General features: G+C 30.7%; 1 protein-coding gene across 4 annotated transcripts; it reads left to right on the top strand.

The window, feature by feature from the left end:
* The first annotated feature begins 3 nt into the window (after positions 1 to 3).
* Positions 4 to 18183, top strand: LOC107447699 (tRNA (carboxymethyluridine(34)-5-O)-methyltransferase alkbh8). Of its 4 annotated transcripts, none has more exons than XM_016062685.4 (9): positions 4 to 253; positions 1972 to 2026; positions 4607 to 4829; positions 6767 to 6898; positions 8617 to 8817; positions 9344 to 9414; positions 9512 to 9618; positions 11187 to 11308; positions 15318 to 18183. In XM_016062685.4, the coding sequence occupies exons 3-9, from the start codon at positions 4703 to 4705 to the stop codon at positions 15353 to 15355; spliced, it is 798 nt and encodes a 265-aa protein (XP_015918171.1). In that variant the 5' UTR covers positions 4 to 253; positions 1972 to 2026; positions 4607 to 4702; the 3' UTR covers positions 15356 to 18183. The 4 variants fall into 4 exon arrangements, with proteins under 4 accessions (XP_015918171.1, XP_087020536.1, XP_015918170.1 ...); XM_016062686.4 differs by lacking the exon at positions 4 to 253 and adding an exon at positions 333 to 885; XM_016062684.4 differs by lacking the exon at positions 1972 to 2026 and having other exon boundaries at positions 13 to 253.
* Positions 18184 to 18609: the final 426 nt, after the last annotated feature.

Here is an 18609-nt window from a genome sequence, read left to right on the forward strand (position 1 = left end):
GAGTGGCCCTGTAAATCAACGTGGTTCTTTGACGTATCCAATGTTGTTGTTTAATGTTTACCCTTTTCAAACGTTGCTAGAGAAGTGTTTTATATGATTCCAAAGGATTAGCCTTATAGATATAGGATTATCATTAGTTTTCCATATTGACTCAAACAGCAAAATGTTAAAGAAAATATCACGTAAATTAAAACATTGTGAAGGTCTTTTAATGAAGAATGAAAATATAACTTTTTCACATCACCCCACATCTGTAAGAATTTTATATGATTATTGTAATTAGAATTTAACATTCTTTGCCTAGTTCATAATAAATTATAAAAAACATTCTCCGATACATTTTATTAATCAATATAAGTTCCAAATGTTCTTTTAGGTATCTTACACATATCAGTACTACAATAGTATGAAACATGTTAATTGGGATATTTCCGAATTGGTATCTGTTTGCTTCTACTACCTTCACCAAGGCGTCAAAGGTTTTTTTTAACTTATAAATAACAATAAAAAACTTTCAATGAATGATTTGTAAATAAATAACTCAAATGTATACTCAATGTTTAAGAAAGTAGGTGCTCCTTAATTAAAGAAAGTATTCTTAACAGAGTCAAGGCTGGACAAAAGTTTTACGGGTCCTATGTTAAAATTTATTGTGAGCCCCTTCCTCAAAGCACACAAATTCATGATTTCTAGATTATTTGGAACCCATCTTTCAAAATAGTAGTTTTTTTTAATCTAGATATGAAGGACTTTTATCATTTTTCTTTTAAAAATCTAGTTCAGCAGTTTTGATTCAGCATCTCAAGATTGTCCCTGTTTTTCTTCCTTGAGTACAGCCTTGAATCATATTAGCATGGCAATTTCATTTAATGTGTCCAATTTAAGGTAATATGAAAGCAAAAATCATTTAGTGTTTTTTTGCTCTTATTGTTGTCAAATTTGCAATTTATTTAATCATAATTAAATTTATAAATATGATTGATGTTATAATTATTATATAATTTGTCCAGGCATAAATTAAACTTAAAATACTTCCAGACTATTGTGGATTAATAGTACTCAGCAATAAAATTATTTTTGTTCACAATTTAATTTTTATATCACAAATATTTAACCAATTATAAATATTCCGCATTTTAACATAAATGTAACTTTAAGATTTTACTTAAGGGGTTTGAAATTATACCCTATATTTAAAAATGCATTTGAGTTTCCTTTTTTTTTTTTTTTTTGTTGTTGTCATTATAGTCAGTTTAGAATATCAAAAAAGGAAAGCTTTTAAAATGCTTATCAATTTATAATTTTTTCGATTAACTTATACAATTTCCTTTAATTTGTAAAAGAAAATTCAAGTAATTTTATAAATTTAAGATTCATTTCATAAAAATATTTTAAATCATAAAATATGGTTTTGAGTCTGATTTCATAGCTCAATGTGATGCATTTTACACAAAATTGAAGAAAAATTAAATTTTTTTCTTCTTCATGCTACAAATTTTTGATATAAGACCCTTTTGTTACATGATAAACATTTAATCTGTAATCAAGTTTCTTTTCACTTAGTCAGTGGTTCCTAATGTTGTGCAAACTTGTTCTTTATGTTTTTGCGATATATTTTGCATTTATGATATACATAGACAGTTTTAAAGGCACACAGTTCAAAAAATGATTAACCATTAAATTGCCTCCAAGATCCATAGACCTTAATCTTTTAATGGGGTCACTTTAAAGACATTATTTATAATTTTTTTAAAAAAATTTATGTATGAATTTAAAGAATGCATCTGGGCAGTATTAGGAACTATTAACAGTATGAAACTACAAAATTTGTGGAACAGATTTGCAGGTATGCATAATATGCATGATCACGGAACCATAGTTCCCGAAAAATTTATTACAATCTTGGAAAATTTTATAGTATTCATTATATATATATATTTTAAATCAAACTTCCTCTTTTCTATCCCATAGTCAATAGTCTTCACCAAATATGTAAAAAAGAAAGCCAAGCATAAGGTAAGACAAGGTAAGTCAATAATTAGTTTAATATATTCAAAAAAACTTTTTATTTTAAAGTAATAAATGCTGGTATATATATCATCTTAATTAATATAAAGTTTTATAAAAATTAAAACACTTTTTAAAAAAATTAGTGATGATTTAGAATTAGTGAATTAGTGATTCTTAATTACAGTTTGTTGTGTAACAAAAGGGATGCACATTGAGTATTTGTAAATGAAAAAAAGAAAACCAAAAATTTTTTCTTCAATTTTGTGTAACATTTGTTGCCGGAAGATTTCTGTATTGGTATCTGCGGCAAAATAATCTCCAAATTTCAGTGACTTCCTAGCAATAGCCCGTGAAAAAATAAAAAATTTGAAAACGAGACCATTTTAAAGGATAACATGTAGACACTTCTAGACAAACCTTTAAATATATGCTGTTATTTTTGAAACTGAATTAAGTTTATTATTTATCTATTTTTTTCATTTTCAAGACTTTTAAGGAATAGTGTCCATGAATTTTGAAATATTGCCACAGGGTTTATTAATATAGGTTATATTTTTAACATTCTAATTTGATGAAACATCAAAATTCAATTAAAATCGCAAAAAAAACCTACTTTCTATCTCAAAATGAACTTATTGCACTATCAACAACAACTTATGTATTATGTATATGTTATTATTATGTAATACTTATTACTATATGTATATATTTTAATTTTTGAAAGTTTTAAAGCCTTTTGAGGCCTTGGTGATTGTAGTTGGTACAAACATTACTGATATAAAAATATCCCCCTTGTTGCTTTAAATCTAATAGTTTTAACTAGTTACTTGGAGCAGAAGAAATTTGGATGCTCTATCTATTTCACTATATATTTATGCATAATTTTAAGTTTCAGATGCGGGATATAATAAATAGCGATTTGGCGGAATACTGAATAGTTGGCCAAAAAATTCCATTGGCTATTAAATGACCAAACAGCAACATTAAAATACATATATATATTTATACATAAATAAGCTAGTTATTATTGAAACATAATCAAAACTTAGCTATATTATCAGTATGGGGTAAAGGAGAACAAACTGTAACCGAAGTATTTAAGATAATTAGAAATTGAAGTAATTAGAGATATTTAAGATAAATAAAAAACTGACACTAACAGCTATTAAAAAGTTGCAAAGTTGTTAAAGAGAGAAATAGGGAAATTTTTTTTTATTGAAATGGAACTATAATGATAAAAACAATTATTTCTCAGAATAAAAGTATCCATAAAACATAAAAATAGATATAATCTACTCGAAATGCTTTTAAAAATTGTGCTCTCAAAATAATGCCCATAAACGATAAAGATTATAAACAAAAAGCAAAACAAGAAAAAAATTATCTTAAATTTTGGAAATTTTTTTTAAAGCTTAACATCTATTCTCAGTTTTCCAACTGTCGTATTTTCAAGAAAAAGTGAAGAAAAGAGCCTGATAAGAAACCTTCTTCCCTCTTAATTGTCGCTGCATAATGAAATAAACATTTATAAAAACAAATGTTTTTTTTTTTTTTTAGGAAAAGAGAAAGCTAGATGATAGGAACCAAAACAAAATCGGTCTTATTTTTTTAAACGAAAAATGAAACACTAAGAATCTTCTAACTTTTTCACATTGCATTTTTTTGTAGGAAAAAGTTGCCATAAATTAATAATATTCATAAAAAATTGTCTCTATAAATGTTGTGTACATATATATATATATATATATATATATATATATATATATATATATATATATGTGTGTGTGGTGCCAGCTCCTGTACACAAAGCCGATCTCAGTTCTCTGTGGTGCCAGTTCCTATCTGTGGTGCCAGTTCCTGTGCTGTAACCCGATATCAGTTCTCAGATCCGTAAGCTAGAAGTCCCGCCAGTCAATGCAAGCTGAAAGCTCATCCCTGTGCACGACGAGGAAGCAGTGGGGATTTCCCAGAGAGAGAGCGGGATGGACAACGGACCGGAAAAGACGTGATGATACGCACTCCAAAGAGGAGTTATACAAAACTTTTAGACGAACTCTCATTTATTATTTTTTTGTTATTTAATCGTTAATTGTTAATCGTCCTTCCTTGTGTAAATTTAATCTTCAATATATATGTTTTTGTTTAAGAACGTGTCTTTTATTTAAGACGTCCACTCATGCCGTCCCCACAATATATATATATATATATATATATGTTTAACTACTTTATAACTTATTCAAAAATTTTGGGCACAGAACATTCTTGGGAAAACCTCTATACACCAGACCTTTAGCGATTGCGGGTCCCTTTTCAGTATCAGAGTAAGGGTTCAGTATCAGAGTAAGAAGCCAGTCAGGACCTGGAGAGGCCTCTTGTGTGTCTGTAAGATACAATGAAATCGCTGGAGCATGAGAAAGTTTCGAGCTCCAACTTCAGCTCCAGAAAAAACACAGCGTGTGTGTTCTGGGTTCTGTTTAAATTATTTTAATATTTAAAATTCGGTCATCAATTGTGTTTATCTTGTGCAATAAACTTTACTCAAAATTATAAAATACTTGATATTACTAATATTATCCTTGAAATGTTATTTATTTAGAGTTTATTTGTTGGAAATGGCGGATTGGAGTGCAGCGTGACACGGGAATATCTGGTGGAAGTATTTGGTGCCCATGGAGAGATTAAAAGGATAGTAATGCTTCCAAGAAAATCCTATTCGTTTGTTGTGTTCAACACCATTCATCAAGCTTCAACTGCAATCTCCCTTCTTAATGGATTGAAATTGCCATCCAACTCTACTTTTTACCTAGCATTTGTGAAAGGTGAAATATTTATTCATTTGATCTTGTTATTTATATCCCTAAGGACCTACAAGTTTTAAAGATAATAAACTGAAGAACCTTGGCTAAGAGAAGAATGTCTTGGCATAGACTTGTTGAGAAGGCCAAGGCCCATCCTGGGCTGTCGTGCCAATGAGAAGAAGAAGCATTTATATCCCTGATAGCAGAATTTATGTCTGACCTCAACAGAGATTTACAGGATGCGTAGCGTTTTTAAAAAGTACTTAAAGATGCTTATTTTTGATTTTCGTTTTTTTAAAGCCCTTAAAGGTGCTTTTTTCATTGGGTGTTTTTAAAAAGTGCTTAATTTTCCCTTTACCGTCTTGATTTTCACTTCGAATTATGCAAAAAGACGCAATCCACATTGTTCTATTCAACATTTTCGCAATTAATTCAACCCCAATCTATTTCAGTGTATTTGTCAGCGTATGAAAATACCATTCGTTTTACGTGATTCAAAACAATGCCAAAAGTTATTATTTTTTTTTTTGATGTGACGGTTAAAAGAAAATAAAACCGTCAATTATCAAAAACTTTCCAACCCTGCCAAATTATGATATTTTTTTAAAGTGCTTAAAAATATTTTTTGAGTATTTGAAAAGTGCTTAACAGGTGCTTATTTTTTGTCGAATAATTTGGCTACGCATCCTGGATTTATTTTGTAAAGATTCAGCTTAATCTAGCGTATGTAAAGTATAATTTGAAAATATAAGGCCTTTAAAAATTATGCGTAACTTTATGTTGTTTAAAATTAAGTCGAATTTTAAGCAGTGGTCAAAAACAGTGGAATAAATTCCTATATAGCAAAACCTGTAATCAAGTAGTAACAGATAAAAGACTTTTTTTTCCCCTGGTGTTCTCTCAATTCTTTTTAATTTTCATTAGAAAAAAAAGTTTAGAGATGTTTTGAAAAGGAGCATCAAGATTTCACACCATTTGTTTACTTGCTTTTTAAACAATAAAAAGGGAACTTCAATGGAAATTTATCTGCAGCATCCATGCTACGAATTTCTGCTACTTAGCTTATAGCAAACCAGTGCTTTAGACTTTGGAGCTTATAGGTCTTAAGAACCCGGGACTTCCATATTTCTGGATTCTCTTTTATTAAAAGTGGATCCCTGTTTAAAAGATAAATTCACAGTTTCTTTATCCTTCTTAATGTTCACCCGAAGATTTACAGAGCAGTTGTAGGAAGCATCTACGACAGGGCTCATGAACTATTACAAGACCTGCAAACTTACTATTCACTTTTTGTTTATGTTTTTGATATTTTTTATACTTTTTCTTTGTCCCGCAGTGAACTGATCATTAAGACACTGTTCCCAGCAGATCACCGAAGTCAAGCATCACTGGCTCCGGTCAGTGTGTGGGTGGGTGACCACTTGGATCAGTCTGCATAGGAACAGAGGGTGCGCAGTATTAGTCCTCGTTAATCTGTTCTACCGTAAAGTGCTTGACTTCTCGTGCAGGTGGTCGGGCTACCGAAAATTGTGGCGTCATGTCTTCGGATCATCTTCAGGGATGTTTCCCAGACCATTGCCAATAGCCCATTGTGCAGCTCTAGTGCGACGTAAATGAACTACAACAAGATACTTTTTCTTTGTTAGTTTTTTTTCCTAAATTAATTACAATACAAGTGTGATATTCTTTATCGGTAGGTAATTTAATTATGAATTCTATGAATTATGAACTTAGTTCAGAAAATAATATTGAATGTGAGATGTATAAAAATTTGTACCTTGTTATTGAGTTTTTGCTCATAAAATTTTCAGGTTTTGTCACAATTGCCCCTGTTTGATGCGCTTTAACTCTAAAGTGGAAAAACTGTATGCTCTTTTATTGCAAGCTGTTTGATTTTGTAATCAGGATACTTTATATTTTAAAGTTCGTAAGATAATTGATTGTCTTGTGATGTTTAGATGAAGATGTTCCAGAAGAGGTGTCTTTGAAAAATGATTGGCCTAAAGGATTGGTGCTTCTGGAGGAGTTTATTACCGAGGAGGAAGAAAAGGAATTATTGGCTGTGATAAACAAAGAAGACGACTTCAATGGTCTGTAATGAGCATCATATTATCTGCACAAGTATATTTTTTAAGATTGATTTAAGTATCAATAGGCATGATATTTTTCACTTTGTTTTAATCATTTTGATAATTTAAAAAGTAATTCCGAAATGGCAAACATTTAAAAGAGTGTTTGTTAAAAATAATGTTTTTTCTTTTCTCTCTCTCTTTTTTTTTTAAAAAAATTATATTTTAGCGAGTAGAAATTTTATTGAAAATTCTGATTAAGGGATTATTTACTATTTAATTTTTGTTATCTTAATCTCTTAAATTTGCTATGAGTAGTTTTATTTTTATGGTAGCAAAGTAATTTTTTTAAATTCAAACCTAAATAATTCGAATCACTGAGTATTTCATGAGATTTTTTTATGTCAAAAAAAGTCGCATATTTAAAATTCGATTTCTCTTGAACTATTTGTCAGTTTTCATTCAAATTCTGTATTTTGTCTTTTAAAATTTACATTCTTTTGCATAAAAAATTTGTTAACTTGTTATTCAAAATATTTAATTTTCTATTAAATAAAAAAATAGTTGTTGATAATTATTTTTGCATGTTAAAATAAGTTTTTTGGTTTAAACTGTTTTATTGTTACTATAATTTAAAATTTTTCAGCAGCATACACTTTGTAGCAGTAATATCAATTAACTCTTCTAAAATAATCATTTCTTGTTTTCCATTTATTGTATCAATACAAATTTTAGTTTAAATGAGAGTGAGGTATTCAAATCAAAATATTTTTCAATTAAAAAATAATTAAAATTCATAGAATGAAGAAAAGGAAGGAAATTAAAAAGGCAAATGAACTGCATAAATACAAACTGATAAAATTATAAAAATATGATTTAGTACTAACGGTTTGGAAAATAAGGAATAAATTACTTTTTTTGTCATTTATTTTAACAGGAGCTCTAAATGTAACAATATTCAAATTGACGTATTGCAGCATTAAATAAATAAGATCAAAAAAAATACTGTAAATGAGTTTAATATTTTCCTTTAATGGAATTTTTTTAAATATAATTTGAAAAATTAAATTTGAAAATTACTATAATGAATATAATTTACTACAGATGTAGGACATAGATTTATTTAATCTGGTGACAGAAAATAATTCTAAAATTGAATTGAAAACTTTAAATTTTGAAAAGCACCTCATTCTCATTTATGCTTTTGAATGTAGCGAACATAATGCATTTAACAAGCAGATAAAAATAACCTTTGAGAACCTTGAACTCTTCCAATAATTGCATTATCTTATTTTCAAAACTACAGAACCTGGGTCATTTACTTTATTTTAAGTTTTTTTGAGAGATATTAGAACTTAATTTTAAATTGGCTCACATTATTTTACAATCAGGGATGTCAAGTTTCATTCACAGTGGAAAAAACTGTTGAAAAAAATTGTCTCAGAAGAAATAGACTTTTTTTTTCATTGTTTATCATTGCAAGCTAGTTTGAACAATCATATTATTTTTTGAGCTATTTAATATATTAATTTTAAATAAGTAAAATTTTAAAAGCTGAAAAATTCTGGATTTTTTTTTTATGAATTTTTAAAAAAATAAAAAAATATGCATTGCTATATAGGTAGGTAGATAATATGCACACAATATATACATTAAAATCCAAGGCAAAACAGACATTATTTGATGTAAACAGTAAGATTACATTTATGTATTTCTTAACCGTCGTAATTTTTTTTTAGATGAATCTTCATTAAAACATAGGAAAGTCAAACATTATGGGTACAAATTTATTTATGGTTCCAATAACATCAATAAGAATCAACCTTTAGAAATGAAAATCCCGGATGTATGCATCCCTCACCTTAAAAAATTGGTTTCTTTACAACTTCTACCCAGAATACCAGATCAGTTAACTGTAAATCATTACCAACCAGGACAAGGTAAATATTTTATTATGAATTAATGTAATCATATTTGCAGACTTTAAAAGCACATAATTCAGTTTTAAAGATTAAAAAAAAATCAAACGAGTGTAATAATTTTTGTTAAAATAACTCTTGATGTCATTTACAGTTATTCAAATGCTAGAACCTTTCACGAGTTTAAAAAAAAAATTTGAAACTGAAAGACTGGGCTTTTATGAGCATAACACAAAATGCTGCATCTGTAAGAGCTATTTTAAAATGGAAAAAAAAATGTTAGAATTAAAGATTCGAAAAAGTATAAATCACATTAAGAGCTAATTTTAACAAAATTTGTTAGAATATTTAAAAAAAAAAAATAAATAACTGAGATGTAGGCACATAATTTATATCTTTATAGCAATATAATTTTAAATTTCTTTCGTAATTTATTATTGTACTTAGTTTGCCATAGGTTAAACTTATTTTGATGATAATAATGTTTGTTTACTTTTATCCAGCTGAGTTCAGTATTAATCTAATCTGTTTAATTGCTATGCTTTAGGCATTCCACCTCATGTTGATACTCATTCTCCATTTGAAGATGGCATAGTATCTCTCAGTTTATCTTCTCAGGTAGGGTTCGCATCTCATACAACTTTCGATCTCAGATTTTCATCTGCTAAAATACAATCTTCAAAGGATTCTATTCATGAATTATTTTCTCTTTAAGGTTGTCATGAATTTTTACTCTCCTCACGGTGAAATTGTTTCCGTTTCTCTTCCTAGAAGAAGTGCCTTGGTTATGCTAGGAGAAAGCCGTTACCTTTGGAAACACGGGCAAGCATTTTTTTTCCCTACAACTCTAGTGTATTATTTATTTTACTCTTCAACCCTATGTTTTTGATAATATTTTGATTTCTATCTCTTGGCATAGCTAGGGATTTTGCCTTCAATATGCCATTCTTTCATTTATGCATTAGACTTATAGGTTGGGCAGCTCGGAAGAGCAAGGCAGTTTGATCAGGGGTGACCTCTTGAACCCAACCTATTGACTATCAACCCATTGAACCCAAACCCTAAATTATGACTACCAGAAAAGCTTTGTAGCTGAATCAAAGTTCAGCAAACACCTAACAGCAATGTCTTGTAGTTCTTAGACTTTAGGGCAAATTTGCCCCAGATGCTCAAATTTTTGTGCAGAAAAGACTCATAAAGAATATATCAAAATGATAACAAAGAAAATTGGATACAATACCCATAATGTCTCCTGAGGGTATAGTAAGAAGACCAATAATCTTCCTCAAGCCATTCCTGCGAAGCTTGAGAAGCTCATTTTGACACACCAGGCAGTCACGATTTAACTCCTTAGCTTGTCTCTGACCGTCCGATTTGCGCCACTGCTCATAAGCAATTTTGCCATAGAGCTCCTGAAGAATGTGGAAGAGATTCCCAAAGCTGGTTCGGGGCCACAGAAAATCACAGAGTCTGCCTTTCCTAATTCATCAGCCAGCTCATTTCTAGAAATACCCATATGCCTAGGCACCCAATGTTATGGGAAGAAAGATTACAAAGGACAGAAAAGCACCTAGTGCATGCACACACATTCAAGTGTACCAATGGTGGAAAATGAGGACAGGGCCTAGAAACTGACAAATGAGAACTCGCTGAAGATATAAAGGAATTGCTCAAAAATTTACATACGTAGACTATATATATTGTAGGTTAGATTTTTATTAAAAAATTAAATAATTTTAAAATATGTATTTTTGCAAGGTAACTAAGGACTAATTTTAATGAAGTAATTTTTTGTAATTGAACAAAACAGAATTTAACAAACATTGCTTACCTCCCCCCTGTGTAAAAGTTATTCTTGTATTTAATCAAATAAATCTGAAGACTCCAGCCATTTTACTGAGGACTTTTGGGTTACACATATTCAGCCGCAGACCTTTGGGTTCTACACATTTAACCAGGGGACCTTTGGGTTTCTTACATTCAACCAGGGACCTTTGGGACATTTTGAAACACACTAAATAAAAGGCTACGAAGGGGTGAAGTTTTTGGTGAAGCTGTAAAAAATTGTGCATTTCATAGATCATCAACTGTACTTAGCATTTATTATATACTCAAATTTATTGAGGACTTAAAATGTTTTTAAAGAAGTGATTTTAGCCCAATATGTCTATTACAATAATAACTATAAATTCATTCTTTAGTAATTGATTTGGTTAAACATTTAATTTATTTGAAGAAATGTAATTCTTTGTCTGTGTTGCATAATCTCTTTCATTTTATTGACTCCTTAGTTTTTTTTTCTTTTCCAGAATATAAGATAACACCTTTGCCCATCTTTAAATGAGGGCTCCTTTTTATTATTCAAATTACAATTTTGTGTATTTTTGCAGCATCACTCCTAGAAAGCAGGACATCATTCGTTCTGAATCGTCTGGACATCTGACCCTCCTAGCTCGGTCTCTGCGGACTTCTCTAACTTTCAGGCTCACAAGAGAAGGAGAATGCAACTGTGGTATGCTTAGTTTAAATTTCATTTTGATAATTGAGCTGTTATTTTTGAAACTGAATTGAGTTCATATGGAAAGTGGTATTGTTCCGAGGCTTTTAAGGGTTGATGTTTGAATGAATTTTAAAATATTGCTTGCCAAAAGTTAATCAATTGGGGTAATATTTTTAACGTTATAATTTGATGAAACATCAAAAGCCAACAATTGATTATTAAAATCGCAAAAAAGGAAGGAAAAACTTTTTAGTTCTAAATTGATTTATGTACTTTCAAAAATAGCAGTTCAATTAAAGATATTACATTACATTTGAGGGCCTTATAAATTATGTAGAAATATTTTTTTAATTATTTGGACATGTTGCAAATAATCTAGAACTGAAAAAAAATATTCAAACTTGTAAAAAATATACATTTTTAATTTTTTTCTTGTTCTATAATTTTTTTCTTGTATCTGCTTTACAATATTTCAATTATCACTTTCTTAACTAAGCTACCTTATATCCATATCACAGCAATTATTAAAAATGAAATGATGTTTGTCCAAAACATTCCTTTGAACTTTGTTTTTTAATTATTTGGTCAAATATTATGTTAGCATATTTTTGGCTCATTTGTATATCCCCTACCCTTTTGTCACCAAATATAAGCAAAGATCGAGACTCCTAGCCTAGGCTTAACAAAAGAAAAGAGCTCTTTTGCCTTTTTTGTTTTGTGTTTTGATTTGTAATGGCTGATACAGGGCTGATTGTGCTCCGGAAAAATTCCGGATTTTTCGCTAGCAGTGATACGCAAGTTTCCGGAGATCGAAGGTCCAGACGTTTAAAAAAATCATTGATCGCAGAAGTTTCCGAAAATCTAATTTTCAAAGGTGGAACTTAAAAACACAAGTTATTTGTTTGTAAGGGAGAGCCAGATACTTTATAAGCTTATATTCATGATTAATATTCATTTTTTATCAGTAAATAGTTGTTATAATCATTAACTTAAGAAAAAGAAAGACATATTTGTAAATTTTAATTACTTCTCCAGGTCATCATAGGTATATGTAAATGGTATAGGTATGTGTAAAATTTTAAAGTAAACCAGGAAATATTGAGAAAAAGGGAAAAAAAACTTGCTTAAATTTTTTTCTAATTCTTCAATTTAAACTGTTTTTTTTTTTTTTCCTTTTCTTTTTTCCTTTTCATTTTAACTCATGAAATTTTCCGGAATTTTGACTTGGGCTCACAATCTCCCCTGAAAGATGGAACTTAAAATTACAGTTTATTTTATTCGTTTGTAAGGGAGAGCCAGAGAGATATTTTATAAGCTTATAATCATGATTAATATTCATTTTTTATCAGTAAATAGTTGTTATAATCATAAACTCAAGAAAGAAAGACATATTTGTAAATTTTAATTACTTCTCCAAGTCATCATAGGTATGTGTAAATGGTATAGGTATGTGTAAAATTTTAAATATATTTTAAGTAAACTAAGAAATATTGGAAAAAAAAAACTTGTGTAAATTTTTTTCAATTTAAACTTTTTTTTCTCCAGAATTTTGACTTGGGCTTACAATCACCCCTGCTAATCGAAAGCTAATTTCAGGATTAAATTCAATTAAAAGTGTGTGTTTACTTTAAAAAGAGAATTTATATTTAATTCCTTTTATAAGAGTTTGAGTATAATATTAGTTAAAAAATAAAGGATATATAGTAAATTCGCTATAACTCGAAGTACGATAACTCGAATATTGCGATAACTCGATTTTTTTATGAGGTCCCGACCCTTTTATCTTCAATTTCATATTAATTATTCTTGATTACTCGAATTTTACTACCTTTAACTCGATTTTTTTTTTGGATCTTTTAAAGCAAGAAAAAAAACCTAGGAGCTGATATCTTGCCCCTTCCTTTGCAACACACACACAATGTCTTTCGCACTCTTAATGGAGAAGGTAAAGCTGTCCCTCTTGAAGTATGTGAACAGTGGTTAAATGAAACTTTGCCAAATTTACTTCAAGGATACAGTTAAAATGATGTTTTCAATACTGATGAAATGGGTTTATTTTTTAAATGTCTTCCAAATAAGACTATGATGTTTAAGGATGAAAACTGCTCAGGGGGTAAAATGAGCAAGGAACGTTTGACTGTCCTAGTTGGAAGAAATGTGTCTGGGACAGAGAAATTGCCTTTACTTGTTATCGGAAAATACCGAAATCCCCGATGTTTCAAGAATGTAAAAACGTATCCTTTGGATTACAAGTCTAACAAAAAGTTTTGGATCACATCAGTCTTATTTGAAGACTATGTAAAAAAAATTGGATCGGAAATTCTTCGCTAAAGAAAGAAAAGTGATACTCTTTATGGATAAATGCACAGCGCATAGTGATCTACCTAATTTAAAAGCAGTAAACTTGCAGTTTCTCCCGCCAAAGACAACAGCAAAGTTGCAGCCGATGGACCAGGGTATCATAAAGTGCTTCAAACAATCTTATCGTAAATGGCTTGTCAGAAAAATGATCTTAAATATTGTAAGCATTTAGAAGATTTGTAATTACATTATAAGCATTAGTTAAATAATCCGACAATATATTGAAAGTCCAGAACCGAAACTAACGGTAGGTCGAACTTACGATATGTCGAAGTTTTTCATCAGTCCTATCAGATTCGAGTTATCGCGAATTCACTGTATTTAGTAGAATATTATTTTTAAGAAAATGCATGTTTAAGAAACGAGGCAATAGCATTTGGTTCCGATCTTCATACTTCTCTGTATGAAAAATGTTCTTTTGTAAAATAATAAACTAATGGATTCAAATAAATTCACAATATGATGTTCATGCGTCCATTTCCTAAACCACTTTTTTTAAATTGCTAGTTTTTTTTTTAAATTGCTCTTTTTTAAGAAAACTATAATAGTCAACAAATTTATAATATTGGTATTAACTTTACATTGTACGAATTCAGAAATTTAAAAACTACTATATCATTTACTATTCTGAAAAAAATTTGAAAAAATATATTAAAAAGCCGGTTTTTGTGCATTTTAGAAAATTCCCTAAAATTTTGTAAGTTTCCTAAAAAAATCCATATTGAAATAGAATTTTTGTACAAATTATTACTTATTTGAATATTTAAATCTCATTTATAGAAATCAGTTGAAAACTTTTTTTTCTTCTAAAATGTTCATTATATTGAACTCCCTTTTTAAATAAAGTAAAAAATCTTCAAACTATCTTTGAGGAATTAAATGTCTATCATTATTCAAAATTATGAGTAAACATAATAGTACATAACATTTCAAGTATATTTTATGTCAACCCTAATTGGAAAACACTGAAGTTTTTTTTTTTAATGACTATAAAATTCCCTATGTGTTGTTGTTTCCAATCCCAGCTGGGATAGCGGAGCTATACCAGACCCACGAGGCTGTGAATCTTCAAAAAATCGAGGAAAAGGAGAGGTCTCTCTAGAACCTCTTCCATGGTGTAATCCAGGCAATCAAGTAGATGGCGAGGACTAGCCTCGCTGGAGTTGCACTTTTTACAAGTTGGAAAAAGTTTAATTTGTCCACTGAAAGTGAGGCTCTTAGTATGCCCACTGTCAAATCTACAGGTAGCGGTTTGGTCGGCACGTGTACCCTGAAGGTCAAGAGCTCCTCCAGAACGCTTGCGGGAATACCAATTGTGATCCGGTGGAACAAGCCAAGCTTTATTAACTTTAGATTTGCGGATAGAAAATAATTCAGAGTAAGTGAGTGCTGTGTTTGGAGAGACTGGGAGGGAAGTACCTTCTTTTGCCAACTGATCAGCACGTTCGTTGCCAAAAAGACCCACGTCCTTATGTGTGAAATTTTTAGTACATTATGCAACAATTATCATGAAATTTATATTATTTTGTAAAATCTACTGGATTTTTTTCCTATCTATGTTTACAGCTAAGCATATATATACGTATATATATATATATATATACACGCACTATTTTTTGGTTAATATGTTTGAGTGAAATGATAGTTCTTTCTTTTTTAGAATATAAAGAACATTGTGATTCAAAAATATCCACATAACAATTGGGAAACAAAGCTGCTGGATATAAATGAATGCAAGTGTGAAATAGGAAGAGAAATCATTATATTGTCATTTATCAATTTTATTTATTTTTACAGACTATGTTACATTATTAACAGACTATTTATGTTACAAAGTATTTATTTGTAAACTCATGTTTGTGAAAATTGCATCACCATGAAGGACTTATGCGAGTGAGCTGAAATTTTCAGGAAATGCAAAGTAGAGCATAATATGTAAATGATTAGAATTTCAGACCCGTAGCGCATGCGTATGCTGAGCAGCGCCCTCTGAACGGCGGATGGAACCGAATAAATAGACGGCTGTAGCTAGGTGTGTATGGTTATCGGTGGTTATCTGCTAGTGGTAAACGTTTACTTAGGCGTTACTTATGCCTCTTCGACGAAAGAGAGCGAGATTTCAACAACTTACAGAGTTTGAAAGGGGGAGAATCAATCGCCTTTGTGAAGCTGGATTGTCTCATCGTGCAGTAGCTGCTCGTGTGCAGTGTAACAGCAGCACAGTGATGCGTGTTTGGAAGCAGTGAACGGACGAGTGTCAGACAACTCGGAAATCCGGGAGTGGACCCCGAAATGTCACGTCAGCTCGCGATGATAGACACTTGGTCCATATGGCGCTGACGCACCGTACGGCTCCCTCTAGACAACTGGCAGCACAGTGGTTCATAGCTACAGGTGTTTCATTGTGTGCTTCATCAATTTGTAGACGTCAACTGCAGCGTGGACTGCACGCAAGGACTCCTTTATACAGGATCACCCTCACGCTAAACCATACCCGCCTGCAGCTACAACGGGCCAATCAGCATAAGGACTGACGTGCTGATTGGCAGCATAGAGTGTTTTCTGACGAATCCCGCTTTAATTTGTGGTACCATAATGGCTGCATTCGTGTCAGACGCTATGCCTGTGAACGCCACCTTCCTTGGGATGCATTATCGAACGCCACAGTGGACAAACACCCGGAGTTATGGTCTGGGGTGCCATAGCATATCATGGACGATCTCAATTGCTACGAATTGTGGGTAATCTGAACAACAACCGGTACATCAGTGAAGTTTTACAGCCCCAAGCTGTTCGCTTCCTTCAAGCCTTGCCAGGCACTGTATTTCAACAGGACAATGCCCACCCTCATATTGCTAGGACTGTTTAATCCTTCCTTGCATTGCGGCAGGTACAGCTTCTTCCTTGGCCTGCGTATTACCCAGATACGTCATCGATTTAACATGTGTGTAATTTCGTTGGTCGGATCCTCGTCCTGTTGCTTCTACAGACGAACTTTGGGTACGCATACAAACTATATGGAATGTTCTTCCTCAGACAGACATTCAAAATTTACTTGACTCCATACCACGTCGTGTAGCAGCACTTATTGCGGTGCGTGGTGGCTACACAAAATACTGATTTCGATCTCTTGTTATTATTGTTTGCTTTGAAAGTTTACTCATTTATTTGTACCACTACCACTCAACCGTGTAGTAAATTTCATTCAATTATGACGATTCCTTCATGGTGTTGCAGTTTTCACAAACAGGAGTTTAGTTTTATTGTACTTCGCACTAAAAATTGTCTCCTGAGTCACACAAACTCTTTGGTAAATCAATTGCATCAAGAAGCTTCTTATGGGCACGAATAAATTACTAGATCTGACAAAATCAGATGATGAAAATGTGGGAGATCTCCGTCAAGCGTTGTACCTTTTTCTTGACACACTATGTATTTACGACACACTGTTTATAATGGAACTGACGATAATGCACTAAATGAAAAAACGCATTAATTGTCAGAAGAAAAGAAAATATTCAGGACTATTTTTGTTAACTGATCTCTATGAAAACTGGAAAAAAATACAAATAAACCATGGCATTATTTATATTTTTGAACTTAAATTAGTTTTAGAATGTGTATTATTATAATCTGAATTTATATAAATAAAAAAAAAAAATTAGGATTCAAAACAAATTTGCACATTTATTATTTGCGGTTGGAAGCACCCGAAGATGTGTGGTTTGATGACCTAAGAAGGTATAAAAGATTGTAGCGCTTGAATGCGCCATCTGGAGAGAAGACCGATTACATGTCTTGACACTCTTTTCAGTTGTATAGGAATGCACTACGATATTTTCCTTTTTCTTAATATTTTTTGTATTACATTTTCATAAATATTTTTCAAAATTTCCACGACGCTTTCTTTTAATATGTTCAATGTAGTTTTCGGTTCCATATAATTTCCTAACTTAAAAGCTTTTAATCTATTTGAAAATCAAGACAGAAACTAATGTACTTCCCTCTCCTATGACTATCCACACTCTAATGGTGAAAGCATGCGAAGTGTTGCCATAGGTAGAGAATTCAGCTCTATGTCACCTGTCGCTCATTTCGATCTCCAATTATCCCCGTCACTGTCCATTTTTATAAATTCGATTACATAATATTTTTTTAAAAAATTTTCTTACAATATGGTGTGATGTAAATAAATATTCCCTAATTTTATTTATTTATTTTGAAAATAGCAGCATTAGAAATTGGGAAAATTTTTTTCTTATGTATCCATAAATAATACCCCATATCTCACCTTAACAATACCCTATAATTTTGAAACTTAGTCAGATATTATATACTAATTATATATGCTACCATTCCAGGCCAGGTAGACTAGGAGTGTGGCTCAAAAAGCTCTAATTTGCTAGTACCAAGGTGCATGGTTTGATTTACGGTGCAATAGATTTTTATAATTTCGATTATAAACAACAGCAAAATTTTTAGTTTACAATATGGTAATGTTAATAAAATATATTTTATTTATTCTTTTCAAATGTGTATCAATTAAAAGCACTAGAAATTAGAAAAATTTTGCTCCTATTGCGTATACAATTTTTGATATTTTCTCAAATTAATAATTTTTTAAAAAAAAAAAATTTAATTATGAAAATTAAATGCATTTTTTTTTCTAACAGCAAAGTAATAAATATACAACAACTAAACAAAGTTTGCGGGTAGACAGCTGAAAATCTGCTTCGATTTAAATATTTTTACATAATATATACATGAAATTATGCATTTCAGTTATTTAAAAAAGTAAAAATGAAGTTAATAAATAGAATGAAAAAGGTTATTTTAAAGTCAGTGCTATGGTCATAGGAATCAAGTTGCAATGAAATTTTTAACATTAGGATAAAGTTCAAAAAGTGAAGTGTTTTTTCTTATATAAACGCAATCATACAATTTAAGCTTTT

This window comes from Parasteatoda tepidariorum, chromosome 5, assembly GCF_982258835.1.
Source record: "Parasteatoda tepidariorum strain Cologne lab strain chromosome 5, Ptep-v5.0, whole genome shotgun sequence".
Taxonomy (NCBI): Eukaryota; Metazoa; Arthropoda; class Arachnida; order Araneae; family Theridiidae; genus Parasteatoda; species Parasteatoda tepidariorum.

Bases quoted from the DNA above. Each gene is read 5' to 3' on its own strand.
- LOC107447699 (XM_016062684.4), top strand. From the start codon at position 164: ATGTTAAAGAAAATATCACGTAAATTAAAACATTGTGAAGGTCTTTTA. The intron at 6,899-8,616 runs GTCTGTAATGAG...ATTTTTTTTTAG, and splicing joins CAAAGAAGACGACTTCAATG to ATGAATCTTCATTAAAACAT. The intron at 11,309-15,317 runs GTATGCTTAGTT...TTTCTTTTTTAG, and splicing joins AGAAGGAGAATGCAACTGTG to AATATAAAGAACATTGTGAT.